The following is a 27,989-nucleotide window of genomic DNA, read 5'->3' as shown; positions in this document are numbered from 1 at the left end:
TAAAACTAACAGATAATTCATTTTAGAATCAAAAATGTTTAAAGTGTTGTTTAACCTTAATTTTCTTTTGATAAATTGACTTAGAATTTCTGTTAGTTCATTCCTAAATGGTTTTTATTCCAAAATTCCAATCACAAGTTGAATTAAATCATTAAAAATTCGTTGATCAAAGAAAGTTAACTACTTTTACAATTTAATTTTCAATTAGGGGGTAAGTATCTGGAGAAATTTGTGTTTTTTGTCGAATATTTGTGATTAATCTGAATATTTTGTATGTATTAAATAAACGCACCAAATCTTGACGAATATTTTCAATTAGATTTCATAGCATAAGAATTAAATATATATTAATATATATTTGTTAATTTTGAATCACGTTTCGTTCTTTCATGCGTTTCGTTTCTGTAAATATCACTTCGTTCATTAAAATTTTGTTTCTTAAATACGTTCTGTTAAATATTTCGTGCTATTTAAATTCCTTTTCCGAGTATTCTCTACAGTATTCGGAATATTTGTACATATCCTTTTTCTTCAGATAAACTCCCCTCGTCGTCCTCAGCCGATTTTTTATTAAAAAATAACTGTTCCAAAGAAATAAAATAAAATAATTTCCTAAAGACTTTTAATTTATAATATCCTTCATGGAGATTTTAATTCCTTCACTATCTTTAATCTACACATGCTAATGCATTGCAGATAACGTTAACGGCCAGTACTTTGACTGCGAGCAACCACCTCCCGTTGAGCATGCATCCTCAACGCTCTCCGTGGACGATGCTGAGGATAGTGTAGCTGCCAGGTACACGTGTGATTCCGGATTTGAGCTGCAGGGCCAGCCAGATCTCTTCTGCGACCTCGACACGGACGAATGGCAGGGGCAGCTCCCCACCTGTCGACCATGTGAGTATTTTTCCTCCATAATACACCTGCAGTGGCGAAATTTTCGCACGCGTGGATGTGGGTTGAATAAAAATCGATTTCGCCATGCAGAATTTTGGTGCATCACCACCCCCGATGTTTAATTAAATCCTCCACTGTCGCGCAATGCGTCCCCAAAATGGTTACAACTTCGGTCACAGAGAATTATGTTGGTTTTCCGGGAGGCATAAAAACAATTTAATTTTTCACGAGATTTTTTGGCGATGATTTCACATGGCACATTTTTTGCTTATTTTCCTGAAAATTTGCCAGAAAATGTGTGAAAAATTTAATGGATTTGCGGGGTGGATGCGAGACAGGAAAAAATGCGCAAGGAAAACACAATTTATTTAATGTTCTTCTGGGAATTGGTTGTGTGTGAAAATAAAAATATACATATCACCTTATGTTCGCATAGAACGCATGAAAATTAAATACACGTCTCGTGGAAAAGTTTTCTCTGCGTCTTTCGAACCCTTGTTCCGGGGAGGATTGGAAAAAAATACGTCGATAATCCTCAATGGATTCCCCAATCATATTTTCAAACCTTTTCTCCATAGCATGCGTCCACTATGGGACAATTCGAATGACCGTATAAAAGATGTTAAGAGATCAATAAAGAGAGCTCAAACATTAATAATATCTCACATTTTATATCGTCTTTTTTTCGGCTCCTTCTTTTTGGGTTTCTCAATAAAATTTTATACCCATTTTCCCAGATGCTTTTTCTTTCGTCCCATCATCCCAACCGATTCAGGGAATAAAAGACGACACCCGTAGAATATACTCAAACTGCGGAGGAGGGGGAGAGGGGGGTATGTATGTGTCTACGGGGGTGAATATTTCCACGGAGGTATTGCCATTCATATTTATTTTTATCACCATTCAGAAAGTTTGCAAAAATGGAAAATCTCTCAATCGGTTGAATTGAATGCGCGGATAATGTTTCGTTTTAAAGGTGATGGTTTGATTTTAAATTTGGCAGTTAATCTTGACAGATAAAATTTTCAAATGTCAAATTTATTCTGTCAAAATTGAAAGCATCTTTGAAGCGCGAAGATATAAAAATTTATTTTCTTTGGGATTAAAAATAAATGGATCATTTTTTTAATTTGACAGTCAATCTGGTTCGAAAGAAGTTTCATGTGTCAAATCTATGCTTTCATACAGATATAAATCACATCACTTTAAAATTCGCAAAATCAATAATTTCATCCGTTGGAAAAAGTCATTGATTTGTGAGATTTGAAAAAAGAATGATCTTATTATTATTTGTTATAAATGACGTTAATAATAATTAACGACGTTAATTATTAATGACGTTAATTATTTGTTATAAATTTGATAAACTTGAAGCTTTCAACGATTTCTTTTTGTATGGTATTTGACAGCTGTCAGAGAAAATGAAACTTTTAATAGAATTTTCATCAAAATCTCTGGATTTTTCAAGCATAAACTGAAACTATTTAATAAATTATTTTTGCTTATGCTCCCAAAATTCACCGAACTGAATATTTTCCATCCACGCGTGGTTTTATTCTTCCGTTGAGTGAATAAAACTTTCGAGGTGATAAACGAATGGGGATTTAGGAGTGAAGTTTGCCACAAAACCACAGGAAGTCATCTCTTTTCGTGGGAAAATGAGAAATTTAGTTTTACACAACAAAATATGCGGGATGAGGCTTTCAAGCTTCCGACCGGACGTTATTTAACTTTTTGGTCCGTTTATTGATTTCCAAGACTTCCAAGGAAATACATAATTAATTGATAAGGTTTCGAGGGGAGGGGGTGGCATTACAATGCGAATTTGATTGATTTGGGAATTACAGCCACAACAATTTGATCACATATATAGAGCAAAGACTTAACTCTTGGGGGCAAAAGTCATTCACTAATTTATGGATGAGTTCGTCATTTGGTGGGTGATTTATCGATTCATGTGCGTTGGTGTGTCCATGAGAATTTGTTTTAACGCCCCGTTCCCCAAAATGGCATCGATAAATCAATGGGATGGCGGGGAAATTAACACAGCGAATCACAACTCAAAATCCAATAGATAAATCTCGAAAAGGGAAGCGCATCATTTTGTGATTTAGGGCCCTCAATGGGAAATGTCTTAACATTTTTTTTGTTCTTCAGAAATCCACACACTGGGCGATGCATTAAATTTTTATCACCCACTAAAAAGCTCTTTTTTATAGATTTTTTTGTCAATCCCATTTCTGAAATTGATCACTGAGCCTGGAGATTTAATTAAACCACCGGAAAGAATGAAAAAAAAATCATTCATTTCGCCCACTCAATTGAGTGGGGAGGGTGGGGCTGGGACCTTCTATCTGGTACACCCATTTAACTGCCGAATGATTTTGCAAATATAGCCTAAGTTGCACTCATTAATTCCGTCGCCCTCTGGGGGGACGCCCCACAAGTTTCTGCCTCACGGCGATAAGAGAGTACTTAAGGGGGCATGCAAAATTAATTACCTCCCCTTCCGCGCGCCCCTCAATTTCCATGGAAATTTTCCCACCCAAAGAGCGCACAAGAAAACATCAAAGCACATTCAGCGGGAAAATCCTCTCTGTGTGCCAGAGAGAGCTCACAGCGTGTGGGAAAATGTGTGCAAACAATTACAAGTTGTGAGTTAATAATTTCACCACATGATACACCCAGTACCCGAGATAAATTTCTCCCTCACTGTGTGGACAAGCAACCTACCCCCACACATATATTGGCAATGTCTCCACGCCACCATTTACCCGGTGGTTTTTGCATGCTTCTGTGAGAGTATACGAACCAGCCCGCAAAGTCATTTGCATAAGACGATCAAACAGCATGGGGCAATTTATGGCTCGATGGTGAGTTAAATGACAATAATTTCATGTTTTATGCCACATTCTGCACAGTTTCACAACCTCATTCTTGTGGCCATCATCCCCCTATTTATGGACTCTTGCCGGGAAACTTTTCTTAGGTGGGGGTTGAGGGGAGGAAAAGGAAAGATTCCTGGAGGAAATTGAGTAATCTTACCGTATAACACTCACTTAATATTCCATGGCAACACTCAAAGCGTTGGAATTCAAGAAGTTACCATGCAAATTTGTGGTTAACTTGTAAAAGTGTCCCACATTGAAAGTTTAAAGGAACTTTACGGGAGAAATATGACTTTCACAGAGGAAATAATCAGTGAAAAATCTTCTCTGGGTGAGAGCAAAGAGAAACAAGTCAGAATTTCTTGAAAAAAAGATAAATTAGAATTAAGAGAAAGGATTTTTGGAATTTTTTATTAATCAAATAAACAACTTGTTATTTAAAAAAGAAAAATCATAGTTTTCATTGACTAAATTCTCAAAAATGTCCCGAAAAAGCTTTAAAAAAGCTTTTTCACTCCATATATGTAAAGTTTTGTACGTGTACCGCTCATGCAATAGATATAATGATACATATTTCGTCCTCAATGTTCTCGAGAGCAACTCTGTGGAGAGGAGATTGAATGAATGAAAAAAATACATAGAAGCAAACTTCCATTGATATTCAGAATGAGAATCTCTCGAGGTTCTTCGTTTCAATCGTATCAATGCTCAAATGAACTTGTCGAACACGCCGTTCCAGCGCGAGAAATCTCCAATTTATCACTGCATTCGCCCATTTTTTCCCTTCATTGTACATTGACACAAATTTTCTTTTTTTTTCATCATTCCTCTTCTGATGGAAAGTGGGAAACATGCTCTTAAAGTGATTAGATTGCCGCCCAAAAAAAAATTCTTTTCTTCATTTTTTTTGTTAAAAGAAGTATTTTGCCCTCCTTCATAAGTCATCGATTGTGGAGAAAGAAAAGCCAAAAGATATGAAAAATCATAACTTTGATGGAATTATATTGAGGTCCAGTGATTTTGGGGAGCACCTCTTCTATTGTTGTGCTGCGTGGGTGGGCGAAGGTGAATCTGTCGTAAATTAGTCGCTTGCGGGGAAATTATCATTTAAATGAGGAGCGACATTTGTGGCACATGGTTGTATTTTTTTTGTCCCTCCACGCTCCATCACAATTTGTGGCTCAATTAGCCAAACGAGATTGCAGCAGAGTTCGTCAAATACTCTTGAGGAGTTTTTGCCCACACTCCACACTTTGGGGGCCCTTCTTTGCACATGGAGAGCGCCCTTCTTGACGTGAGAAGACATTTGAAAATTGCTGTAATTATTTAGCAAAGCTCTTCACAAGCTTCACGTCCCCCGCTCTTCCAGCAGAAGCTCCTTCATCCCCACTACTGCTGTGCACTTTACCAAATGAGCTTTTCTCAATGAACCTTAGGCGCCGTAATGTGGCATTGTCACATGAACAATGAAATTATTTTAAGCAGGAAACTGACAGTCAGGAAAACTGTGGAAAATTCAAGAAAACTTTCTCATTAGAATCTGTTTTTGACACAAAAATCATGAAAGTGTTCAAAATTTCAAATTTAATCGTTTAAAAGAGGGGAAAAAAGATCTCTCCAAGTGTCTCGTGCGGTGATCAATACCGTGAGATTTGATTGTGGGAGGATTCTTTATCAGATTCTTGAGAAAAAAAATCTAGAATTTCATCTGGATTCCGCTAATAAATTAAAAATAAAAAGAATCTCAAAAAAATTGTGGGTGTCTTTTATTGATTTTAACACTCGCGTGCGAAGATCATGGGATGCACCCATCGCACATTGTGAGATTAATGTCTTGTCCACACACAGCTGATGATGCCAGGGCGTCTGAAGGGGCCACGGGCGACCACCAGCAGCAGAGGAAGCGACTCCGTAACCAGAACATCCAAGAGGAGACCGCAGTCGATGATGATTTAGCGAGTCAGCTTGACCTTTCGTGCATGGGAGGTCAGAGCGCCGTCAAGCCGCCCAATATTGAGAATGCGTACGTCGTGAAGTTCAACAGGTAAGGCAGTTTGCTCTTCTTTCCAATTCTTTCTCATTCACCTTCTCCCTGCCGCGATCACGGGATATTTATGGGATCTTTGTCAGAGCAACTCAATAGAGCACCTTTCTCAGAAAGATTGTTGATTTTTCTTTGTCCAAGAGCAGCTTTTAATAGATAAAATCGTGTGTCTTAAAGTGTCGCATAAATTTAGTAGAGCGGTTATTTCTTGAGGTTTCCAAAAAGGGGGAAGTAGAGGCTCCAAGAAGCATTTGGAGGCAATTAAGGATGCAACAGTAGCGTGTTTGAAAATTAACAAATATTTGTTGAAAAACCAAAGTTAAGAGAAATGTACGTTCAGGTCAGAAAGGAAAATTTTTCAAATAAAGGAGTTCATTCATTTTAATGCCTTCATTGAGTGATGTAATTGAAACACACGAAAAATATTCTAAAGGGGTCATGAATCATCAAGGGAAAGCGGAAAAGTGTTAAAAAAAGCTACATTCAGATTATAAAATTGTTTTGATTTGATTCTCTTTGCGAATGAAGCATATGCTGCACACTCATAGAACAAACTCCCGTTTTATCACCGCAAAGTGATAAATACAGAATTCTCTTATATGAAACACCACTTTTGCAGTGATAAATACGGAATTTTTTCTATGAGTGCATTGAGTGATTTTTTTACTTTTAATTCAAGACTTTCAACGCATCTTCAACACTTAATTATTGGCTGAAGCATATAAACAATTCTGCAAATAATAAACTTGATTTTGTGATCAGATAGCTAAGCCTTTCGTATAAATTTCATTTAATCGATAAAGCATAATGCTTCTTTAGATATCTTTTAAAAAATGTTCGATGAGCATAAAAATGAATAAAGTTCTTTTAAATTTTTGTAAAAAATCTTTCGTAATTTTAATAATTTTGATACAGTAATTTTGCAAATTATTTTTACAATTCACAATGTTAATTTTTCCTAAATAATTTTCCAGATTTTCCTTGTTAATTTTCAGAATTAAAAATTAAATTTATTTGTCTTTGAATTCCCAGACGAAGAAAGGGCGACAACATCTTCCTAGTAGCTTTCTACGAATGCGAAGACTACCACGAGTTGAAGGATCCCCACGTGGATAGGATGTACTGCAGTCGTCAGGCGTGGGTGGGCACAAAGCCAGAGTGCGTCTATGTTGAGGACGGCGAAGACGGTGAAGACGGTGAGTTGCCTCCAGAAATAGGATCCATCCCGCAATTTTGGCCAATTTGTCCGCGCCACATTGGTCGCACGCATAAATTCTCCTTCTCAACATCTTCAACGCGGGAAATTTATCAAAATTTCTGACAAATTCTAAGCAACTAAACGATTATTGGTGGGCATAAATTACTCGCCAAAACGCTGTGAGCGGGAGAAGAAAGAATTGTTGATTATTTTGGCACAACGCCTGAAAGATTCATGCGGACAATTTAGTTGAGGAGGGATTTTTGTGGAGATTTAAAATCCTCACTGCGCGCAACTCCTTTCGGGTTTTTGAATTCATGTGATTTGGGGTTTACGGATGTCTCCCGTTGCCGCCCCGCAATTTATTGTGAGCCTGGTTTGTGGTGCGGGAGAGTGTCTCAAATGGGGGCTAAATTGATGCTACTTCTCCACAAAACTGGCGAAAGGAGATGTTTTTGTCGCTGGAATGCGAAGAAGGGACAAAAATAGAACCATTGAGACATTCTTGGGCAGCAATTAACTCCCTTGGATACGTAATTTACGGAAGAGTGGGAACACTGCGGGGTATAAAAATAGGGCCAATCGGGGGCTATTGAAGAAGGAATAAAGAGGAATTATTTAGGGCAATTCTCAGGGGTTTATTGGCTTTTAGAAATAAATCTGAATTTTATGAAAAAAAAAGTATTTTATTTAATAGTTTTTGCTTATTAGTTGGAAAGGATATTATGCACAATGTATGGCACAATTAATATCTATTTATCGATTTCAATCTTGCGCTATTTTTTTTTAATAAAATCTTTAAGATCTCTGTTGTGTGGCCGGCTCTTGACTTAAGTGTATCATTATTTTTTTTATTTCTCTTTTAATAGGTGAAAAAAATGGAAAAAATTGAGAGATTATCCAAGAAATCTTCCGTAAATTCTCCTAACTTTTTCTACAATATTTTCCTTCAAGACTCATAAAGAAATTTCAAAGCTTTTCGGTAAAAGATTATTATTCAACTGAGGAATTTATAAAAAAAATAAAATAAAAAGAATATTCCTCAATTGTTTAGAGATTAATTTCCATATTTTCTCCACGGAAAAGTCCGTTCTCCATATTTTTTTCCATGATATTTTAAATTAAAATCCATGGAAAAAATCTCATTTCGGCTTTTAAAAAATTACTCTTTTAATGACAAATTTTCTGACAAAATTGCCAAGGAGTTCTTAATATTTTTTCCGCCACTTTAGGCAAGTTGTTTTGCTCTTTTCCACAGAAGATTACGATGATACGAGGTACGATGATGAAATTAGTCAGGAGATTCATTCAAATGAAGCAATTCATCCTGAGGATGTGGTGGAGGAGGGTGAGGAGGAGGAGTATGACTATGAGCATGAAAATCAGGAGATTCCTGAGGAAGTGCAGCCACCTGAACAACATGAAGTGGTCACTGAGAGTCACAGAATTGAGGAGGAAACTCCATCTCCGTCCACAGCAGCTCCCACCACTGAACAACCAGCCCCTACTGAGCCACCCTACATTGAGCCAACAACACCCTTTGATCCCAGTTGTGGGCCAGATCGTGGAGGATGCGATCATGAGTGCCGAAGGGTGCGGCTGGATCATGGGCACGAGAGCCACGTGGAGTGTTCCTGCTTCCCGGGCTATGAGCTGAACGTCCGCGATGGGCGCACCTGCAACGGTGAGTACCCAGTTGTGTGGGGATTTTTGGGTGATAGAGATCAACATGAGAGGTCGAGCATTGCGGCCATCGGCAATTTGTCACGCTGTGGTGAGAGAAACATTTAAATCACGCGGCGCCCGCGTTATTTTTAGGAGTTTGAATGAAGAACTCTCTCTCTGACACCCACGAAATGAGCCATCGACAGAGATTCTCACACCAGCAGTGAGGAACAACACGTCAGGCAATTAGTTCACGATATGAGATTAAATGGTGGATCTTCCTTTGGGATGTTGAGCACGTGTTTTCCGTCTTCGTGATGCTAAAGAGGATGGACAAATATTTAATCAGTCCAAGACAAATATTTTGCAATCGAATGATTCTTCTTTTCCTCAGCGTGATTGTCTTCCGCGAGGGAGAATTTAAGTAATTTGATGTTCGATCTAGATTCTTCGGATTTCTGCACACGCAGCCACCACAGGTCGATGGCAGAATCTTTGAATGTTTGTCTGACGCTTCTTTACGTAATTAAATATTTAGACTTTGAGGAATAAATTGGGATTTGCGTGAGCTTCCAAAACACTGTCACGGGGGGATTTTTAACAGCTCTCTCGCGGTGAATGTAAAATAGGAGTCAAGATGACACGGACAGAGGAATTTATTAGAAAATCTGTGGCTGAATCACTTTTTTATTTTCATTTTTTTAATGGGAAGAAAATGTGAGAGTTTTCTTCACGGGGGAAATTTCATTTTCTTCAACGCGACGATTCAGAGATTTATTAAATTCATAAAATTAGAATGTTTAAAAGGGGAAATCTTATTAATTCTTGGATTATTTTCTATTACATTACAAACTACATTGTAAGGGTACGTACACTTATGGAGGTGAAAATATTCCTTCCGAGGGGGATTTATCTGAAGAAAATTTATGCAAATATTCGTATTATCTATATAATAAAGAAAGGTCTGTTTGTTGGTGAACGTCGTTCCGACTTTTCTATACAAATCCACACCGTTTGACCGATCGCGATGAAATTTGGTACAGAGGCCCCTTATAACAGGCCGTTTCAGATGGCCGTATTCATTTTCCCCCCAAAGCCCCCCTTCAGGTAGCCCCCATAGAGATTTCATGCAGTTTTTGCAAATTTTTTAATTTGGCGCCTGAAATGTTGTATGAAATTGATTTCTTCTCTTTGCAATTTTTTTTCTTTTTCGTTCGATAAGTGGCCCAAATCTGCCTTTAAACCATTACAATATTACAATTTATTTTCTCTCTAAAATTTGCGCGAAGCGCAACAAATCCCCGCGAAGCGGGGCGAGGTAAATTGGAGCGAAGCGACAATTTACCTCGTTCTGAATATTTAAAAGAATTGATTTTAAACTTTTTTTTAAATATAATTCTTTATAAAGATTTTAATAGTTTCGACACAAATTCTATTTTATTTTGTGACGTTTTTCTTTTAACTTTGAAAATAAAATAAAAAAAAGTTCAATAATTTTAAAGAAAACAATTTAAATCTCCAAATATTCAGATTTATATGCTAATAAATAAAATAAAAAAAATAAAATTCATAAATATGTATTCCGCAGCATTCGAAAGAATTTTCAACAAAAAAATTCTCCAGATAATCACCCCTTTGATTCCAATGGAGCTTTTTTCCTCAGTTCAACGTGCTTTCAGCACTAAATAAAGCTTCCGGCATTTTCTGCAATAAATTCAATTTATGATGTTCCCATCGATTTCTCTTAAAGCTATTTCCTCACAGTAGATAGCAAAAAAGCTCCCTTTTTCCACTTCCCCGCCTCCTAAACCCCCCCCGGCCCATTGAGCATCCATGCGTACTTTCTCTATGCATTTTTTTGCCCGGAAGTTTTCATTGAATTGGCGAATGTCCTCGGAAGGATTATTTATTGAGAAAACACGTTTATGCCCGAGGAAACAATTCCATTTCCTCCGCATATCGGCTCTGGGAAGGAAATGAAAGAATTTCCTCAATTTGGAGCTTTCCTCCAGGGGGTGGAGAGGGAGGAATGCAAGAAGAGGGTTTGAAAAAAAAATATATGTGGAGCATACAGAGAGCAATTAGCCTTTGTCGTGTGCTTGAGAGATATTTATTTGAGTTGGGGGGAATGGGATTAGCCACAACTGTCGGTTTCAATTACAAATCCCGTCACACACGACTTTATCGCCGCCCACGCGTCTTGTAGAGAAGTTGTCTGTGTTTGTGAGGATTTTGGACGTGGGCCAGGGGATCTCTCTCTGTGAGAAAATCTCCACTGAAACGCGCCTCTTCCTGGGTTTTCCTCAGTGACACGCGGCGCGAAAAGGGGTTTGTGTATTCCCTCGCATATGTGCTTGTTGTCATCACCCACAGCAATTCAAACATACCTTAAGAGATGTTAAGTAAACAATTCATGAGATCTTATGTTGGGAAACCGCATCATTCAGAGCCCCATGCCCCCTTGCTCGACATGCTCGTGTTGACATATATTTAGGGCAATGGGTACATAGCACGGAAAAGTTGACAAAATAAAAATGAAGAGAGAAAAAAAGCTTTAGCACGTTATGACTTCATAAAAGTCCATGTAACGATATTGTTAACCTTTAACACGCCGCCGTGAGAGCCATTGAATTTTGAGGACTCACATTGAGCTACTTCCGCGCACTCCACCAAGAGGGTAGAAAATTAATATTCCTCAATCCCCCCTCCCCGCGCATTGTCTTCATTTTGTGAAATTAATCTGTGAGACTTTCCGCCAAAAATAGGAGGATGTGCCAATGGGGGAAAAGTTGTTAATCGACGACGAAGATGTTGGTGCTGGAAAATTTTCCAGTTGTATCGCATGGCGAAAAGGCAACAATTTATCCATCGTCTGCCTCGTCTAAACTTTTCTCACATCGTCCTCCCCATTTATAGTTTTCCATGCGCGGCATTCAGACACGAGCCAATTTGTATAAATTTTCAAGATGCGATGAGGAACATGGTAACGTCGCGATGAAGCTTCTGGCGATACAACACCTCATCCCGCTTCTTATTTTCCCTCCATCAGACACTTTAAATTTTCACCAAACATGCGCCTACAACTTGAGAAAGTAATTATGTATTAAATTTTAGCGAGAGAGACGTTCCTCATCTCACAGTCTTGTGAGACTTGCAAAGTTTGTTAGGAAATTTTTGGTTTTACGAACACCGTAGTTGAGTTGCTTAAAATACAGTGAAGACACGGAGTAGGGAATTAAATTGAGTGGGAAACATTAAAATTGTTGATTTATTTGTAAAATTAAAATAATTAATAAAAGCATAATCAGTATATTACACGAAAATTAATATTTTACGCAACGTGTAATAAAATGATCAATTTGGTAGAAAAAGTTTACCCGGCTGGTCTAGTTTTCACGGTAAGTTTTAACGTCTGGCCCTGAAAAACATAAAAAGAAGAAGAAGAAGATTGCTTTAAATATTTAGGAACTAAAAGAAAATGTCTCAAAAAAAAATCAGAAAAAAGTTCCGCGGAACATGAGAAACTTGAAAGAAGCGAATACGTGAAAAATAGTTAAAACCTATATCTACGAAAAACTAGAAACCTTAAAAAAAACAAGAAAATGTCAAACGTCAGGATAAAACATTACTGGAATACGTTAAAATAACTTATAAAAACCTGCGAAACATGAAAAGCCTCAAAGTCTGTAGGTTGCAAAAATAGGGAAACTTCTGAGATTTGCAAAATTTTAAAGATCTAACACAAGTTTGAAAACATACGAAACCATAAAAAAAACTATATGAAGTGAAAAATAGCGAAATTAGTGTTGCGAAACAGAAGAAATTAGATAAATAAGCAAAACTATCGGTCAGAACTATTGAATTTAATAAATTTTTGTGGTGAAAGATTTAAATTTTCATCGTTTTTTTTAAATATTGGGCCTTAATCAGCGACCAAGAAACCCTTGAAATTCGCTTGAAATCTTGAAATTTCAGTACAAAATTCAAACATTTCAAGGGTTTCTTGGTCGCTAAATAAGGCCCGTTATCCCTGTTTCCCATGTTCATTGAAGTGTTTCGTTTATTTCGTTCAACTGTTTCGTATCTTTCATAAGCTCCGGTACATTTACTTGTTTCTTGTGTTTCACAAATCAGTTTAAGACTTTTCTTACGCTCTGTCGATTTTTTTACGTTTTATAGAGCTCAGGTTTCATATACCAGTGAACATTTACTGTTTTCTAGTGTTTCAAGGAATTATTTGTGAATTTTTGATATTTCACGGTAACTAATTATGATTCTCTTTCATTTCGTCCATCTTTATCTATTTTTTTGGGTTTCGTTGAACTTGTTCCGGAGTTTTCATATTCTGCGAAACTTTTTTTTGTTTCTTGTGTTTCACAAAACAATTAACGATTTTTTACGCTTCTGCGAACTTTCAACTTACCTCTCAACTTGTGTAAAAGCTAAATTAGAATTTTCAACATTCTGAGGCTTTTCTCTGGTTTCTCATGTTCCACAAAATTAGTTTCAATTAGTTTAAATTCTCATTTACCAATTTATTTTTCCCTCCAAAACATTTCCCCTAAATTTCCCTCAAACTTTCCATGAGATTTTCCGTTTTTTTTCCCTTTCAAAATATTTTAACGACATGCTAACCACAATTTAGCCCCTCGTATGGCACCCAAATAAAATGCATCTGGGATTACTTCTTGTTTAGTACCCCCACAAACTTTTCGATTTCTCTCTTAGCAAATTGCTGGCGTCTCGATGGGATTTTCCAACCACATTTTATTTTCTCTTCTGCGATTTATGGCCTCAATTCCTTTTTTTCCTCTCTTCACATCTCGTTTGAAAAAAATGTGTTCCCATTCAACGGAGGGCGTCGTATTTTAATAGGCTCTCCGTCATAACTAAAGGTAAAGGAATATCGTAAATTTGGAACATGTTCCGCGGTATATAAGCGAAATATCTTAATGAGGAGTGAAGTTATGAGGGGATTTTTATCGCGCCGTCATTTTGGGGTTCTTTTCTGTTGCAGATATCGACGAATGTGCCATCCGGAATGGAGGTTGTGAGCAGCATTGTCGGAATGTTGCTGGATCTTTTGAGTGCTTCTGCGAGGAGGGTCTGCAGATTGATACGGCAAATGGAAGATCATGCATTGGTGAGTCCTTTAAACAGAAAAAAAAAACATTTTTCAGATGAAATTGAATATGACAAACGACCTCTTCTCCGCGAGATTTTCCAGGAGAAATATTTTTAGTTAATAATGTTGGAATTTCATCGACGATCTTTTGGTCGTTTTGCTCTATTTTTGGGCACAATATAGTGCCGCTCTGGGCAAAAAGTTGAGAGAGAATGGGGAAGAGCACGTGAAAAGTCTCCCTAAAAATACTTTGGGAGCAACAGCTGCATTAGCCATTTAATTTAATTTAATTCTTCATTTTCCCGCGCCTGACTTTTCTCCAGATTAGCTATATACATGGGACTTACAGAGAGTCCATTTTCGTCACATATTTCATTTCGCTCAATTTCCCAGCGAAAGTGCAGAAAAAAAGGCAAGAAAAGCATCGTAGATTTTGACGATGACGAAGGCCAAACATTCCCAATTTTCCATTTAAATTCCTTGGCGCACGTCTTGGGGTTTTTATTTTCTTTTGCGATGTGTGTGTGCAGCATTTAAAGGGAAATGAGATGGGAATTTAATTAAATAAAGCCCCACGTGATCCCTTCTTTGCTTTATTTTTCCACCACATCGTCCCTCATTAAAAATCCAACCGAACCCACCCAGGAGACGGAACAATGAAGCAACGCGGGGGGCTTAAAAGTCCACCCCGAAGTCCAACCAGAGTAGTGGGCAAAAGAATGGGGAAATCATCAAGCAATTTGTGCAAATGAAATGTGAATTATTTGCAGGAGATTTTCAGGTGAAATTAATTGCACCGAGGTCAGTGCCAATAAATTAATTACGACAATTAATTACAATGCATTGTGAATGAACTTTGAATGAGGACGGAATTGATGGGGCACTAATGAAAATATTGTGTAGCAAATTGCATTGAGCGAGTACACGTGATGGGCAATTGTTGTGATAAATTTCATTGACTTTCAATTTGGGTGGGTTATAAAATTTGTTGCCATTTAGTATACAAATTGAAAGGAAATTTTATTGATTACATTATGAAATCATGATTGATTAACATGCTTTCTATGCTCGTTTCATGTTTAGTTTTTAATGAGGTTGAAATGAAAGGTTGATAGTTGTTATTTAATGAAGCAAATTTATTCATTTGTTTGGTTCTAGAAATTTTTTTACACTGAGAATTTGAAATTTTGGCCCTTTTAAAGCTTTTATGGTACTAAAAAAATAAAATCAGGGCGTCTAAAACTTATTAATTAGCGTCTGATTTCTTTTAAGAGCCTAAAGAGAAATTCATGAGCTTAGAACTTTGTTTATTCTACACACAGATATTAAAGAATCCGTCCATAGAATTTTTTTTGGATCTTTAAATTTAAAATTTATTTATTTATTTTTTTCATTTTTTATGGAACTAAAATTTAACGTTGGGGTATTAGAATTAAATAAAAAAAATTTAAATAAAAAATAAACTTAATTGATTTAAAAGAATTTTATATTTCAAACTCAAAAATTGCTTTTGAGCATTGAGAATCTGAAAGCAAAACTTCAGACCTTAAATACTTAAAAGAAAATTTAATTTACAATTACTTTTTTAAGTTATAAAATAATTTTTTGAGATCTTGAATTATAAGAAAAATCAGAATATTAAATTAGTTTTCAGGCTCTAAAATTAGGTCTTTAAACTTGAACTCTGAATAGACTCTGAAACTTTAAAACTAATACTCTTATGTAATTTAAAAAATCTTACTTTAAACTTTTATATGACCTTTAAATGTAAAAATTTAGACTTTCAGACTTTTTACAGTCAAAATTAAAAATCTGTAAATATAATAATATTAATGTTTTAAACTCTAATTTATTTCTAGAACCTTTAAAACCGTTTAACAACATTTGAAAAATAATTTCCCGAAAAGAAAAACCTTTTAAGATTCTTTCTGAAAACGATTTTCTTCTACAAAAATTAGAATTTTAAGACTCTTCGTTCCTTAAAGTTTTTTGTAAATAAAAACTTATTTTAATACTTTTAAATTCTTTTACTTGCTAAAGAAAGTTAAAAAGAAATTTCAAATAGAAAAGAATTTTCAAGATCTTTCATTTTGTGGAAAAAAAAACTTATATTTTTTCTCAACATTCAATGACCCTTCGGATGTGCCTTAAAAGACATTTTCATGTTAAATTTCCGCCTTCCTTTACACCGCCACCCACCTATTTTCCCCTTCTCCAAGTTGGTCGAATGAGTACGCGACGACAAATCAATGACGAAATCCTCAAAAGCACGAACACCTGCATGTTATCAACTTCACCTCCGAACTCAATTCCACCTGCTTTTGAAAATGTAAGTGCTCTCCGTGATGAGAATTTTCCATGGACTTCTTCCCTTAACCAGAATGTGTAATACTTATCGGTTTGCTGGAAAATAGAGAAAATATCTTCCTGACAAAAAAGATAAAATCTCCTGTGAGTTTTCCCTTTTTTCTCACAAATCGACAAGAAATTCTTCTTCTCCTGACTTTGATGGAATTGAAATAGAGACAAACGGGGCCATCTTTTTCTGGGTTATTTTCTCAACAGAATATAGAATAGAATTGAGCTGGGAAATCTTCTGGAACTTTTGGGAATTTCCATTTCTGCTAAATTATTTCCTCAGAAAAAATAAAGAAAGTTCCATTTTTATGTCAAAAATTTGTGCTGGAAAAAAGGAAAATTAGATTGATGGAAAGGATGGGAGGAAATTCAATGCTCTAAATTACTTACTCCTTCATTTTGAGAGCGTCCTACAAGGGAAAACCTGAGGGAATTCCCAATGAAAAATCCACCTGAAGCCTAAAGTATCCATTTCATGTGTAAAAGTCAGGAAATATCCCTCCTTCTGGAGAAGCATCAATGCCTTTCACTCACATGGAGAAAATTCTTCCCACAAAAAGTGAGTTTGAGAAGGTGCTGAGTGTCGAACAGATATGAGATTAGAGGCATCAATCATCACTCAGTTGCAACATCAAGCAAGCAAGAGAGAGAGAGAGGAAGAAGCTTATTAATGGGAAGCGAAACAACCAAATGACTTGTAATGATGACGATTTATTAATATATTTATTGACTTTACATCACTCACTCAGGAGATTTTCTTGCGACACTGAAAGAAAATTCTCCCAGACGGATGATTTACCGCCTGCGTGGCAATAATTGCCAGCATAGATCAATTTAGGGGGGATTCAAAGTGTCCAGAGTCAAAAATTCAGCCAACCCATTTCATATTTTTAATAAACTGCCACACATTTCCGCAAAAGAAATAAATCATTTTAGCATTTTTTTTTCTTAATTCATATTTATTTATTAGATTGTTTATTTCTCATTTATTTTACTTTCTTGACTTTCTCAAAAAAAAAAATGTTCTTCAGACATTAATGAATGCCTGGATGAAACGATAGCCGCTCAGTGCCCGTATGGATGTGAAAATGTCCATGGTTCCTATCGTTGTCTGGAACCGCCAACAACAACGACAACAGAAGCTCCATCTTTGCCTGTTTCTGTGTCTCCTGAATATGAGGAGAAGCCGCAGGAGGGTGAAGATCCTCTTCGTGGAGATCACAGAAGGGAAGAAGATGAATACGAAGGTCCCGATGAGGATGATATTTACGGAGAGTACGAAGAAAGGAACAATGAAGTTGAAGGAGTTCACCCAGAACAGGCTCCACCGCAGGAACATGCCTGTCCTGAAGGTTTCAATAGGAATCACCAAGGAGAATGCGAAGGTAAGAACTAAGGAATGAAGCTCAAACTTTTTTAACGTTGCTGCTAATTTAAATCAGTTAGAAGGGATTGTAAAGAAGGAAGAATGTTTGTTGAAGTAGGATACAAAAAAGGCTTCAAAATCAGGCAAGAGCTAATAAGAAACAATATTAAAAATCAAACAGAAACTATATTCTAAAACCTTAAATAAAATTAGTTTTTATGAATAAGAAGCTTTAGCTCTTAGAGGATATAAAATAGGCAGGTATCATAGACTTTTAAAAAGGAATTATAAAAATGATCTAAGAACTAATTCCAAATCTAATTTCTTTATTAAAAAAATTTAAAAAATATTTTCTATTGCAAAATTAAAATCATTTTAAAGCAAAATTAAAAAGAAAGTTTGCCTTCAAGTTAAGAAGTTAGATCGGTTAGAAGTTTGTAAAAATCTTCTCCTTTGCAAAACTTTCTGTTGATCTCTTTACTTTCAAAGACATCAATGAATGTGAGGATCCACACCAGGGGGGTCGTTGTCCATACGGTTGTGTAAACGTAGAGGGGAGCTACTACTGCGCTGATCCTCCACCTCCAACAACTACTGAAGCAGTAGCTCCAGTTGTTGAAGCATCAGAAGCTTCTGAGGTTACATCTGAGCAACCAACTCCTGCTCCACCATCACCGTGCGGAGATGGTTTCAGGAGGAATTCAGATGGATACTGTGAAGGTAAACTTCTTGTATTTCCATACTCCTAAAAAAAATGAATCAACAGATGGACTCCTTTCTAGACATCGATGAGTGTCAGGAGTCACACACAGGTTGTGATTTCTGCAAAAACGTTCACGGAGGGTTTGAATGTTACTGCCCACCTGGGTATGAGATGGGAGCAGACGAGAAGACCTGCAACGACATCAACGAGTGCGAAATCTACGGACAAGGAAGTGAAGGATCTTCCGTTCTCTGCTCGCATCTCTGTGAAAATACTCCCGGATCCTTTGCTTGTCTGTGTCCTGAAGATTATCACCTTGACTACGATAGAAGGACATGTGTGAAGGACTCCTGTGCAGATCTCGCAGCTTCAGGGAAAACTTTATGTTCTCACAGTTGCATCGACAATGGTGATGGGCATTACACCTGCCAATGTCCTCCTGGATTCTCCCTGAGTGGTGACCAGAAAACTTGTATTGAGACAGTTGATCCCTGTTCTGGGCACGCAGCTTGTCATCCTGGACGTTGTTTCCCTGTTGAAGATTACTCAGGAAGTCACTCCTTCCGGTGTGATTGCCCCGCAGGATACACAGAGAAGCATCAGAGGTGTTTGGATGTTGATGAATGTGCTTCAGGGAGTGTTTCCTGCACACACGGATGCAGGAATACTGAAGGTGGGTATCAGTGTGTCTGCCCTGCTGGATTTGAACTTGCAGAAGATGGGGCAACCTGTTTGGATCAGGATGAATGCTTAGGAGAGAATCCTTGTGGATCCCTGCGCTGTGTTAATACTCTCGGAAGCTACAAATGTGTTTGTCCTGAAGGTAAATCTTCTTCAGGGATTTTTCAAGTTTAAACTGAACCGTTATTAACATATTTATTTAATTTTGTAGGTCAGGAGCTTCATTCTGATGGCTTAACTTGTACTTCCGCTGATCCCTGTGCTCAGGATAACGGAGGTTGTTCACATCAGTGCAATTCTCACTCCGGCGTTATCTTTTGCTCCTGCCCAGGTGGCTTTGAATTGGGATCTGATGGTAAAACTTGCCGGGATGTGGATGAGTGTGCATCACCAACACGCGGAGGATGTGATTCATCCAATGGAGCCTGTGTTAACTCTGCAGGATCATACAGCTGCCTCTGTCGTCCTGGGTTTGAACTCTCAGCCGACAATCACACCTGCCGATCACTTAATCCTTGCGATTCGGCTGGTTGTGGTCATTACTGCGATGTGAACGATCGTGGAGAACCTACCTGTTCCTGCAGGATTGGCTTCAAGCTCGATCGCGATAGGAAGTCTTGTTTAGGTGAGTACAGAAGGTCAAAGAAAAATCCAAAGTTTCAGAAATAAAAAAAAATCTTTATTGTTTGGCAGAAATAAGAGACCTCTGTCCACCAATTAAGGCTCCTCAGTATGGAGAAATGCGCTGCTCTCGTTCACGCCATCCTACGCAATATTTCTACCGCACTCGTTGCAGTATTTGGTGCCAGAAGGGCTACAAACTCGATGGGGCGTCTGTTCGTACGTGCAATGGAACCGGCATGTGGGATGCTGAAGAACCAACCTGTGTTCCGCGTGCCTGTCCACGACTTCCACGACCACAATTCGGCACAATCTTCCCAACGTCTTGCATGCTAAACGGCTCTGCAACAGGAGATCGTTGCCTCATACACTGCTTCCCAGGATTCAAGCCAGCCGGGAAGCGTTCAGCACTGTGTGATGCACAACAGAACTGGACTCCTAGTGGGGAATTAACGTGCGTTTCAGCTCTGGAAGCTGAGAATCGCGTTGAAATTGTTCGGCCTTTTATCCGGTGCCCCGAAGATGTGACTGTTGTGGCTCCAAAAGGTCAAACTGCCTTCAATATTCGTCTCCAGAGACCACAGACTAACGTTGACTGGTGGAAGTACGTTGATACGCATCCAGAATGGGCAAAACACCTCGAGGGAACAGTTCCACTTGGTGTTACGGAAATTACTTTCAGGTAACTTTATGTTGTAAGATTTAGTTTGTTAACTTATGTCTTCATATCAATTTTTAAGGTATGATATAAGTCTGTTTAGCAGCTAGATCGGAATTTTGGGGTATTTACTGGCTGTTCTTTATTTTCTTCAGACTTTTGTGTCAAAAGAGAGCTCATTAGTAACTTAGAAGCTATTAGGTACTAAAATGTCAGAAACTTGGTCAGAAAAGTAGGATTCATCTAGGACAGTTATGGCTCCAACATTTTGAATTCAATTTTGAAGTTTTGAAGAAAGACTATGCTCTATCAGGTTCTGTCTGCTTTATCAGGAATAGCCTGCTCTGTCAAAAACCATCTGGACTTTCAGGAATAGATAGTTGTCTACTCTGTCAAGAACCGTCTGATCTATCAGGATCAGTCTGCTTAATCAAAAAATGTCTGTTATATCAGAAACTTCCTGATCTAAAAAGAATTGCTCATTCTGTAAAAATCTGTCTGATCTTTCAAGAAAGGTTCCCAACTAGACGGCTTTTGAACTCTTCACAACTTTTCATTTCAGAGCACGTAGTCCAAATGCAAACCTCAATGAGATCTGTCGTATGAAGGTTACCGTGAAGGAGCAGCAGCCGCCAGAAGTAACTTTCTGCCCTGAAAGTATTGCAGTTCAGCTTGAGGAGGGAGAAACCTTCAAGGCTGTCTTTTGGAAAGAGCCTACATTTTCCTCCCACAGCCACCTAAAGCAGATCTATAAGTCCAGACAACCAGGAGAGAGATTTGCTCCTGGTGTTCACTTTGTCACGTACGTTGCAACTGATTTTGAAGGCATGAGCTCCAAGTGCAGCTTCAGAATTGTTGTAAAAGGTAGGTACTACACTTTATTACGGAGCAAGCACGTTTATATCCGTACACCTTGCCTTCTAAATCCGATTTGTCATTTTTGCCGCCAAATCTGTCCTTTTCCCCACATTCCTTGTTTTCACCACTCGAATTCACCACCATGATTATCCCGTTTCGAGTGCGCGCCTATTTCAAATAATATTTTTTATCAGTTTCTCAAACAGCAGGAAAACAGTTGGAATGGGTTTGGAGGTAGACGTTAATTTAGGGTTTTTTTTTTAAATTCCGTAGAGCCTGTCTCAGAAGCCCCGAAGGCAGTTCAGTTCATCCCATCTGAGAGAACTTCAAAGCTTCTGGACAATCATGAGTCTTTCCTGGTTTGCCCAGGGAAGGCTGCGGTGAGAATTGATACAAACTACCCCGTAAGTAGAGTCCGAATCTTTTATCACCATCTTCGACATCATTCCAAAAGTGCCCACATCGATCCACCGAAGCATTTCATTGACATTTATCACTGGCTTTTGCGATAACGCCTTCCGAGCTTTTGGTCTCCCTCTCTCTCTCTGTTCAACAAAGACCACGCTGCCATACTTTCTTCTCCGACTTCTTCATTTCTCAACACTTTTTTTTTTACTCTTTGCATTTCTTTACTCCATAAGAATATTTTGAAGTTTTTTTTTGGTAAGTTTTCTGTGTTATTCGTGTATACTGTTTTTTTTGGAGCAATAATTCCTCAATGTGTTCCGATTACATTTTACACATCACGTCTTTTACTTTTCCCCAACATCCCGGCGTTGGTGTCGTCGCCCGCATCTGATGCACTCTGTGTTGCTCCGTCGAACTTCCAAGTCGAACTTTGCTGCCGTGCTAAACATCCTCAATTGCTCGTAAATCACCGTACTTCTATCATTTTGCACACAACATTTTGTTCCCCATGAGATTCCTCCATAGAGCTTTTATTCCCTAAAACAGAACGGATTTTCCTCATCATGAAGCTTTAAGCTTCCAATTTATATACACACAAATATACATAGCAACAGTCGCAATTGGGAATTATTTTGTGATTGCAACTATATGCCAATTTCACGCTTGAAACTCATCTCATACCCGACTGTTTGTTTGTTAGACGCAAATTCACCACACATAGCATTCATCACGTACATATTTTCCCGACTATTTGCGAAATATATCCATTTTTTTTATTTATTTAATACTTTTTCACTGTTTACGACATTTTATACGGGACGTTTTTATGCTTTTTATGTTGCTAAAAAATATTCTCTTCATTGAAAAATTCTCTATGTGAGATTTAATTTCACTTCTTTTGCTACAATTTTTTATTAAGGTTTTAATAGGAAAGAGAAAATCTGTTAGTTTGTAGGGAAAATTAATTTTTTTTCTAGCAAAAATTAGAAGGATATTTCTAGATTAAAAATTATGTGAAAACTAGTAATGAATAATTTTAAAAATCAAAGGGGGTTTATCTGAATGAAAAATAAACGGATATTCGTGTTTTATGATAAATATTCGGAATATTTGTGAAATAATTTACTAATATTTTGTGGAAACATATTAAATTAAAAATATTTCGGGGAGAGTGGGGCAAAAAGAGTCAGTTAAGGGTTTGAAAAAAACTTAAGGGTTTGAGAAAGAGTTGTAGGGCAATAAATATCTTAAAGAAATGAGCTATTACATTTTGCTTTATCTGTTTGGAAAATATGATATTTTGAGCTTTTTTTTATCACTTAAGTATCTTTTTTGCCCCACTCTCCTCTATGAATTATTTAAAATTTAACCAGAAATATTTTGCAATGATTACCTACCAAATATTCGCCAGATAAACTCCTCTCGCTTCTAATTAAGTAAATTATTTTTAAGGAGATTTTTTGATCTTCTTTGCTTTCTTCATTTTAACAAAACATGCCAAACATACTTACCCATAATTTGCCAAGAGCTTTCAAGCTTTTCTCGAAGCATTTAATTCCAACAAAGGAAGCTTTTCAAAATTAAAAAAAATACATCTAAAAGACAATTTGTGCGAGAGCTTTTGCTGTACAAAGACGGAGCTTTTTCTCTCGCTGACGCATTTACTCCCCTGGAAATGTCGCAAGTGGTCCACGGAGAAGCGCTCAGACGTAATGGATTTGTGACAAACCAGAGCGTGCTTTTGCCTATCTTCACCCCACAGCTTCATAGTACATTGGTACGTCATGGAACATCATCAGCTTTGTGTGCCCATTTGTCACCACTCCGTCACAATCGCGTTGTCGTGATCGCCACACCCACACACGCGATCCAGTGTGTAACGATAGATTTCCACTTTCCCGTTCATCAGCTACACCTCCCACCTGGATGCTACGTCAAGAATATCCTCATTCGCTACAATGTCCACCGGAAGCCGCAGCAGCTACAGGGGGCAACGCAGCAGCAGCAGTTGCCGCAGCAACAGCTGCCACAGCAGCAGCTACCGCAGCAACCAATACCGCAGAGGATCCCAGTTAGGCGGTACCACGTGCCAGGGATCGGCGTGTGGCCCCATCAAATACAAAGTGAGTTTCTTTTATCCAAAAAGGTGTCTTTATTTTCCTTCTAGACAATTTTACATTAAATGGGTCACACCCTTCTTTCACGCACATAAATTATAGCCAGGGGGTTGTCGGTTAAATTTCAAAAATTAACTGAATTTTCAGAGCTTTCAACGGTGAAATTTTGGTGGGAATTTCAAAATTTTGGAGTCGATTCTCTTAAAGAAGAAAGTTAAAAATTCCTTATTTCCCTTAAAAATCATTTTAAATTTTCTTTCTTAAAATATTCTTAAACAAATTGCAATCTTGGTACGTTAATAGCCTCAATGACAACCCCCTTTTGGAACTATTGAAAAACAAGAATTTCTCCACAATTATTCCCACTCTTTGAACATAAAAATTCCTTTCAAAACTCATTCGGAGGCAGAAAACTCCACTTTAGATTCCCCAAAGAATTTCTGTAAGTTTTCCGGGAAAGCTTTTTCTTCTCTCCTCTTAATAGTTTATTGTCCTTTTAGGAGAAGCTTTAGCAGCGATTGGTGCACATTCTCCCCTCCACCCACAACCCCTTTTTAATCGAATCCACCCAACCCCGGCCCCAAAGAGCGTGGGAACTTTCACTCCACGATTCAAAAGAAAAAAAAATTGAGAAGAAAAAAGGAAAAGCTGCATGGAAAGAGGGGGGAGGGGAGAGGGAAATGCAAAACACTTTCCCAGAAAGTTCGTGGGTAAAGTGAAAAATCTGCATTTTTGCACAATTACCGAAGATCTTAAATTTTAATTACTTAATCGCCTGCCAACTTTCATGTGATGATGAAAAAGTTCAACGAGGGTACGCGCGGGGTGAAAATGCTCCCCCCCTCTTCCCACAGCACAAGAAGCGAGTTTTGTGAATAAAAAAAATTCAACAAATGCACCGACACTCGCTGAATATCAATTGTTTAGCAAGTTGTAAGCCCAGCAAGAGCGTGTCTGAGGGTAGTCTCCCTGCCCCTCAAAGCGGAGGGAAAGTTTGTGAAACTTTTGCATGCGCGGAAGTACAAAAAATGGACCAATTTATCAAGCAAGATGAGAATTTCTTAAACAATTTCTTCCTTTTTTTGCGCGGGGATGATGTGAAACTCATTGCCTGCACCTTTTTTCTTGCACCGTTTTGCAGAGATCATAAAAAATGAAAGTTTTGCATGCAAAAGGGGTTAATAAATAAGTAGCTAAAATGTATTTTTGGGAGGCCAAACGATTTGTGCTATTTGGCAGAAATTCAAGAGAAAAATTTTTTTTCTTTAAATAAATTAAGTTATTGGAATTCATTAAAAATTAATGAATTATTGTGATATGTTTTATTTAATAAGCTAAAAATACTTTTAATCAGTTTCAAAATAAATTTAAAATTTAATTTAATTAGTAAAATAAAATACCTATTTATTCTGAAGGTTTAAATTAGCACTGAATTTGATTAAAAAGAAGGCATCCGGAAGAATTGGGGGCTTCGAATTGAATTTAGAACAGATTTAGAACAAAAATTTAGAACCAAAAGTCTTCATCTTGAGTTAAAGCTCAGTTTTAGCTCAATTGAAGGCGCCGGGTAGAACTCAGGCGCTTCCACTTCAATTTAGTACAGATTTAGAACTGAAATTGAGTACTAAGCGCCACTCAATCTTGATCTAGAGTTCAGTTTTAGCTCAAATTAAGGGGCCGGGTAAATTCAAATGCTCTTTCATCAATTTAGAATAAAAAATTGAGCAATAGTCGTCTCCATATTGATTTAGAACTTATTTTTAAATAATATGGAGGCGCCTGGTGATACTAGAGCTTAGCATACCTGCAATTTCATGCTAATTTTCACCTTAAACTGAAAATTAGGCGTTTCCATATGAATTTTGAGAAAATTTTGAATTGTAGTGGAAACGCCGGGTAATCTGGTTTAATTTAGAACTGCTTTAGAACTAAATTTGAGAACGCTGAGAAGAACTAGGCGCCTCCATCTTAATCCAACAGCTAATTTGTATTCAAAATTGAAAACTAAACGTCTTCATCACTTTGTCAATTTCATTTTTAAGCCAAATGGAGGCGCCTGGTTGTTCTTGGCTCTTCTATTTGGATTCTGCGAGCTAATTTAGAACTACAGTGGAGGCGCCAGGTAGAACCAGGTGTTTCTTATCCTGAATTTTAGCTGATTTTTAGCCAACCATTTCAAGCTAATTTTTATGTTTAGTGGACGCGTCAGTAATTACCAGGCGCCTCCATCTCAATTTCAAGTTCTTCCTCAAAATTTGCAATAAATCAACCCTGTTTTGCTCCTATTCACCCCACTTTACTGTACGAAATAAAAAAAAGAACATTTCTGATTTATTTTGCTGAATTATTAATAGATTTCTTGGAAGTATTTAAATGGATTTTTCACATTTTCTTTGTTTTTCTTTTAGGTCCTTTCCGGCACTACCATCGCTGGGCTTTTCCTCACACCCATTTCCAGCATGGAAGATGGAATTGAGGGGCAAATATTCTTGAGATAAAGCTTCTGCTGGCAAAAATATCTACCTCCGCAATGAGTTCTCATTGATATTGCATTTTACAATGAATTTATCTTTTTTTTTGGCAATTACGCGCACACTCTTAGCCATGTTTTTATTACTATATATACGAATATATCCTTAACTCACGAGTTCTTCTTTTGCAGCAGGTGCCACATCATACCTTATCTAATTAATCTATATTTCTATCATTTATTTTAGTAGTTAAATTTCTTTTATCTCTAATTTGGGGAGGAAGAAAAAAGAAACTAAAAAAAAGAGCAAAATACTCATTTTTTTTTCATCTTATTGGAGTTGAAAATTTCTTCTTTTCTTCATTTTTTTCTTCATTTATTTTCTCTCTCTGTGAAAGAAGGGATATGAATTTGTGAATAAAAGTTACTAATGAATGATACAGCATTGTTTTTTTCTTTCTTATTCTTTTTTTTGTACATGTTTTGCATGAAGAAATGGCGCGCATGGGGGAGGGAGGATGAGATGGAGATTTTAATCTATCACATAGGTTTGAACAAACTATCGCACACTCACTTTTCTCAGTACAGTTCGTGGTACTTGGGGAGTTGCGAGCGTACAAATTGCTGCTGGAGGCGCCTCATTGAGCTCACAATGACAATTTTGAAGCTGCATTTTGTGCTCCAACCTGCTTTATCGTGAGCTGTGTAGGTCACCAAATGGCTGCCAACGCCGAAGAAATTTCCAGGAATCTGCAAAGAGAGGTAGGCACAACGAGTGCACCACAGTAAGTACACCGCAGCACAGTTTTCCCCTAAAGAACTTTGAGCCAACAAGTGCGAGCCAGCAGTAGCCTCACCCCCTGTTGGGATCCCCATTTTGGAATAAATTTGCATCGTTAGGAGGGATAATCTTTGGCAATTTACATGCCTTTGGCTTCAAAATCTCTTCCCCCAGCCCACTCTTCTTCGCAGAATAACGAGCTGGAGCTTTTATGGTCAATATGTTGCTCCTGGGGGAGATTTAATAAGACGATCTCGGTGACTTCTGCGAATTTCTAATCACCTGCTTCTTCACAAAAGTACGTAAAACATTAAAGACGTTCCCAAACCCCTAATAGACTGAAAAACCCTCCCACCGCACCCACCCCCTTCCGTGTCCACCCAAACAACAAATTGATACTTGAAAAGTTAAACATTTGTCCATTTGATTGCCGTACTAAATACCTAAAAAGCAATGACTTAAAAGGGAATGAGAAGCAAAAGCTCTCCCCAAAAAGCTTATGCATAGAGGGGGGGAGCATTTAATATTAAATTTTAATAGCTCAATGACTACTAAATATGGGTGTAATTCGAGAATAAGAGGGGGGTAGGTACAAAGCTGACAATAAATTTTAATTCAGGCCACATAGAGAGAAATTTCCTCTCCTAAAATCGATGCTATCTCGGGCATTGCCGGGATTATCGAGCCATGGAACATTAAAATCGTTATGAAACTCCATAACAACATAAAGTCATTATTTAATGAGTGGGGGAATATCATATACACCGTGAGAAATGGGAATGCAATATGCTATGTATAATTTACACTTAATTGCAATATAAATTTGCTTGTTAATTGAGAGAATAGATCGCGTAATAACTGCACGATATTTTTAGGATACAATCCAATATGATAGAAATGAATTAAAGCGCTTTTATTGCATGTTTCACAGTGGGTGGAATTGTTGCAATAATTTTTCAAAGGATCCATCCATTAAATTTTGAAAATATTTTGTTATAGTTTTTGTAGAATTTTTTAGAGTAAATTAAACCAGGGAGACAATTTCTGTTAGTTAATTGAAGAACAAAATATAGAATTGTAACGATTTTGAGATTTTTAAATTATTTTTCGTTATTTTTTTACTCGTTTATCCGTTAATTAGCTTAGTC

The 27,989-nt window shown here is 37.3% G+C and overlaps 2 protein-coding genes across 4 annotated transcripts in view; one reads left to right on the top strand and one right to left on the bottom strand.

Moving 5' to 3' along the window:
* Positions 1-26,500, top strand: part of LOC129793018 (fibrillin-1) — a 31,877-nt gene extending 5,377 nt beyond the window's left edge. The window contains exons 2-15 of one of the 2 annotated variants that reach the window (XM_055832542.1): positions 697-900; positions 5,637-5,832; positions 6,865-7,028; positions 8,292-8,714; positions 13,713-13,838; positions 17,210-17,563; positions 18,034-18,264; positions 18,327-19,070; positions 19,140-19,553; positions 19,622-20,231; positions 20,770-21,071; positions 21,339-21,469; positions 23,383-23,596; positions 25,999-26,500. In XM_055832542.1, coding sequence (XP_055688517.1) covers positions 697-900; positions 5,637-5,832; positions 6,865-7,028; positions 8,292-8,714; positions 13,713-13,838; positions 17,210-17,563; positions 18,034-18,264; positions 18,327-19,070; positions 19,140-19,553; positions 19,622-20,231; positions 20,770-21,071; positions 21,339-21,469; positions 23,383-23,596; positions 25,999-26,066 — 4,181 coding nt within the window. In that variant the 3' untranslated portion in view covers positions 26,067-26,500. Of the gene's footprint in view, positions 1-696; positions 901-5,636; positions 5,833-6,864; positions 7,029-8,288; positions 8,715-13,712; positions 13,839-17,209; positions 17,564-18,033; positions 18,265-18,326; positions 19,071-19,139; positions 19,554-19,621; positions 20,232-20,769; positions 21,072-21,338; positions 21,470-23,382; positions 23,597-25,998 lie in introns of both variants that reach the window. The other variant, XM_055832541.1, reaches the window with a different exon arrangement.
* The window catches only part of LOC129793019 (sushi, von Willebrand factor type A, EGF and pentraxin domain-containing protein 1), a 61,931-nt gene continuing 57,543 nt past the window's right edge, over positions 23,602-27,989 (bottom strand). The window contains exons 14-15 of one of the 2 annotated variants that reach the window (XM_055832544.1): positions 26,635-26,810; positions 26,425-26,449 (exon numbers count right to left, since the gene is read on the bottom strand). In XM_055832544.1, coding sequence (XP_055688519.1) covers positions 26,640-26,810 — 171 coding nt within the window. In that variant the 3' untranslated portion in view covers positions 26,425-26,449; positions 26,635-26,639. Of the gene's footprint in view, positions 26,811-27,989 lie in introns of both variants that reach the window. The other variant, XM_055832543.1, reaches the window with a different exon arrangement.

Source organism: Lutzomyia longipalpis, chromosome 3, assembly GCF_024334085.1.
Source record: "Lutzomyia longipalpis isolate SR_M1_2022 chromosome 3, ASM2433408v1".
NCBI lineage: Eukaryota > Metazoa > Arthropoda > Insecta > Diptera > Psychodidae > Lutzomyia > Lutzomyia longipalpis.
The sequence above is the reverse complement of the archived record's forward strand: the minus strand, read 5'-3'. Positions and strand labels throughout refer to the sequence as shown.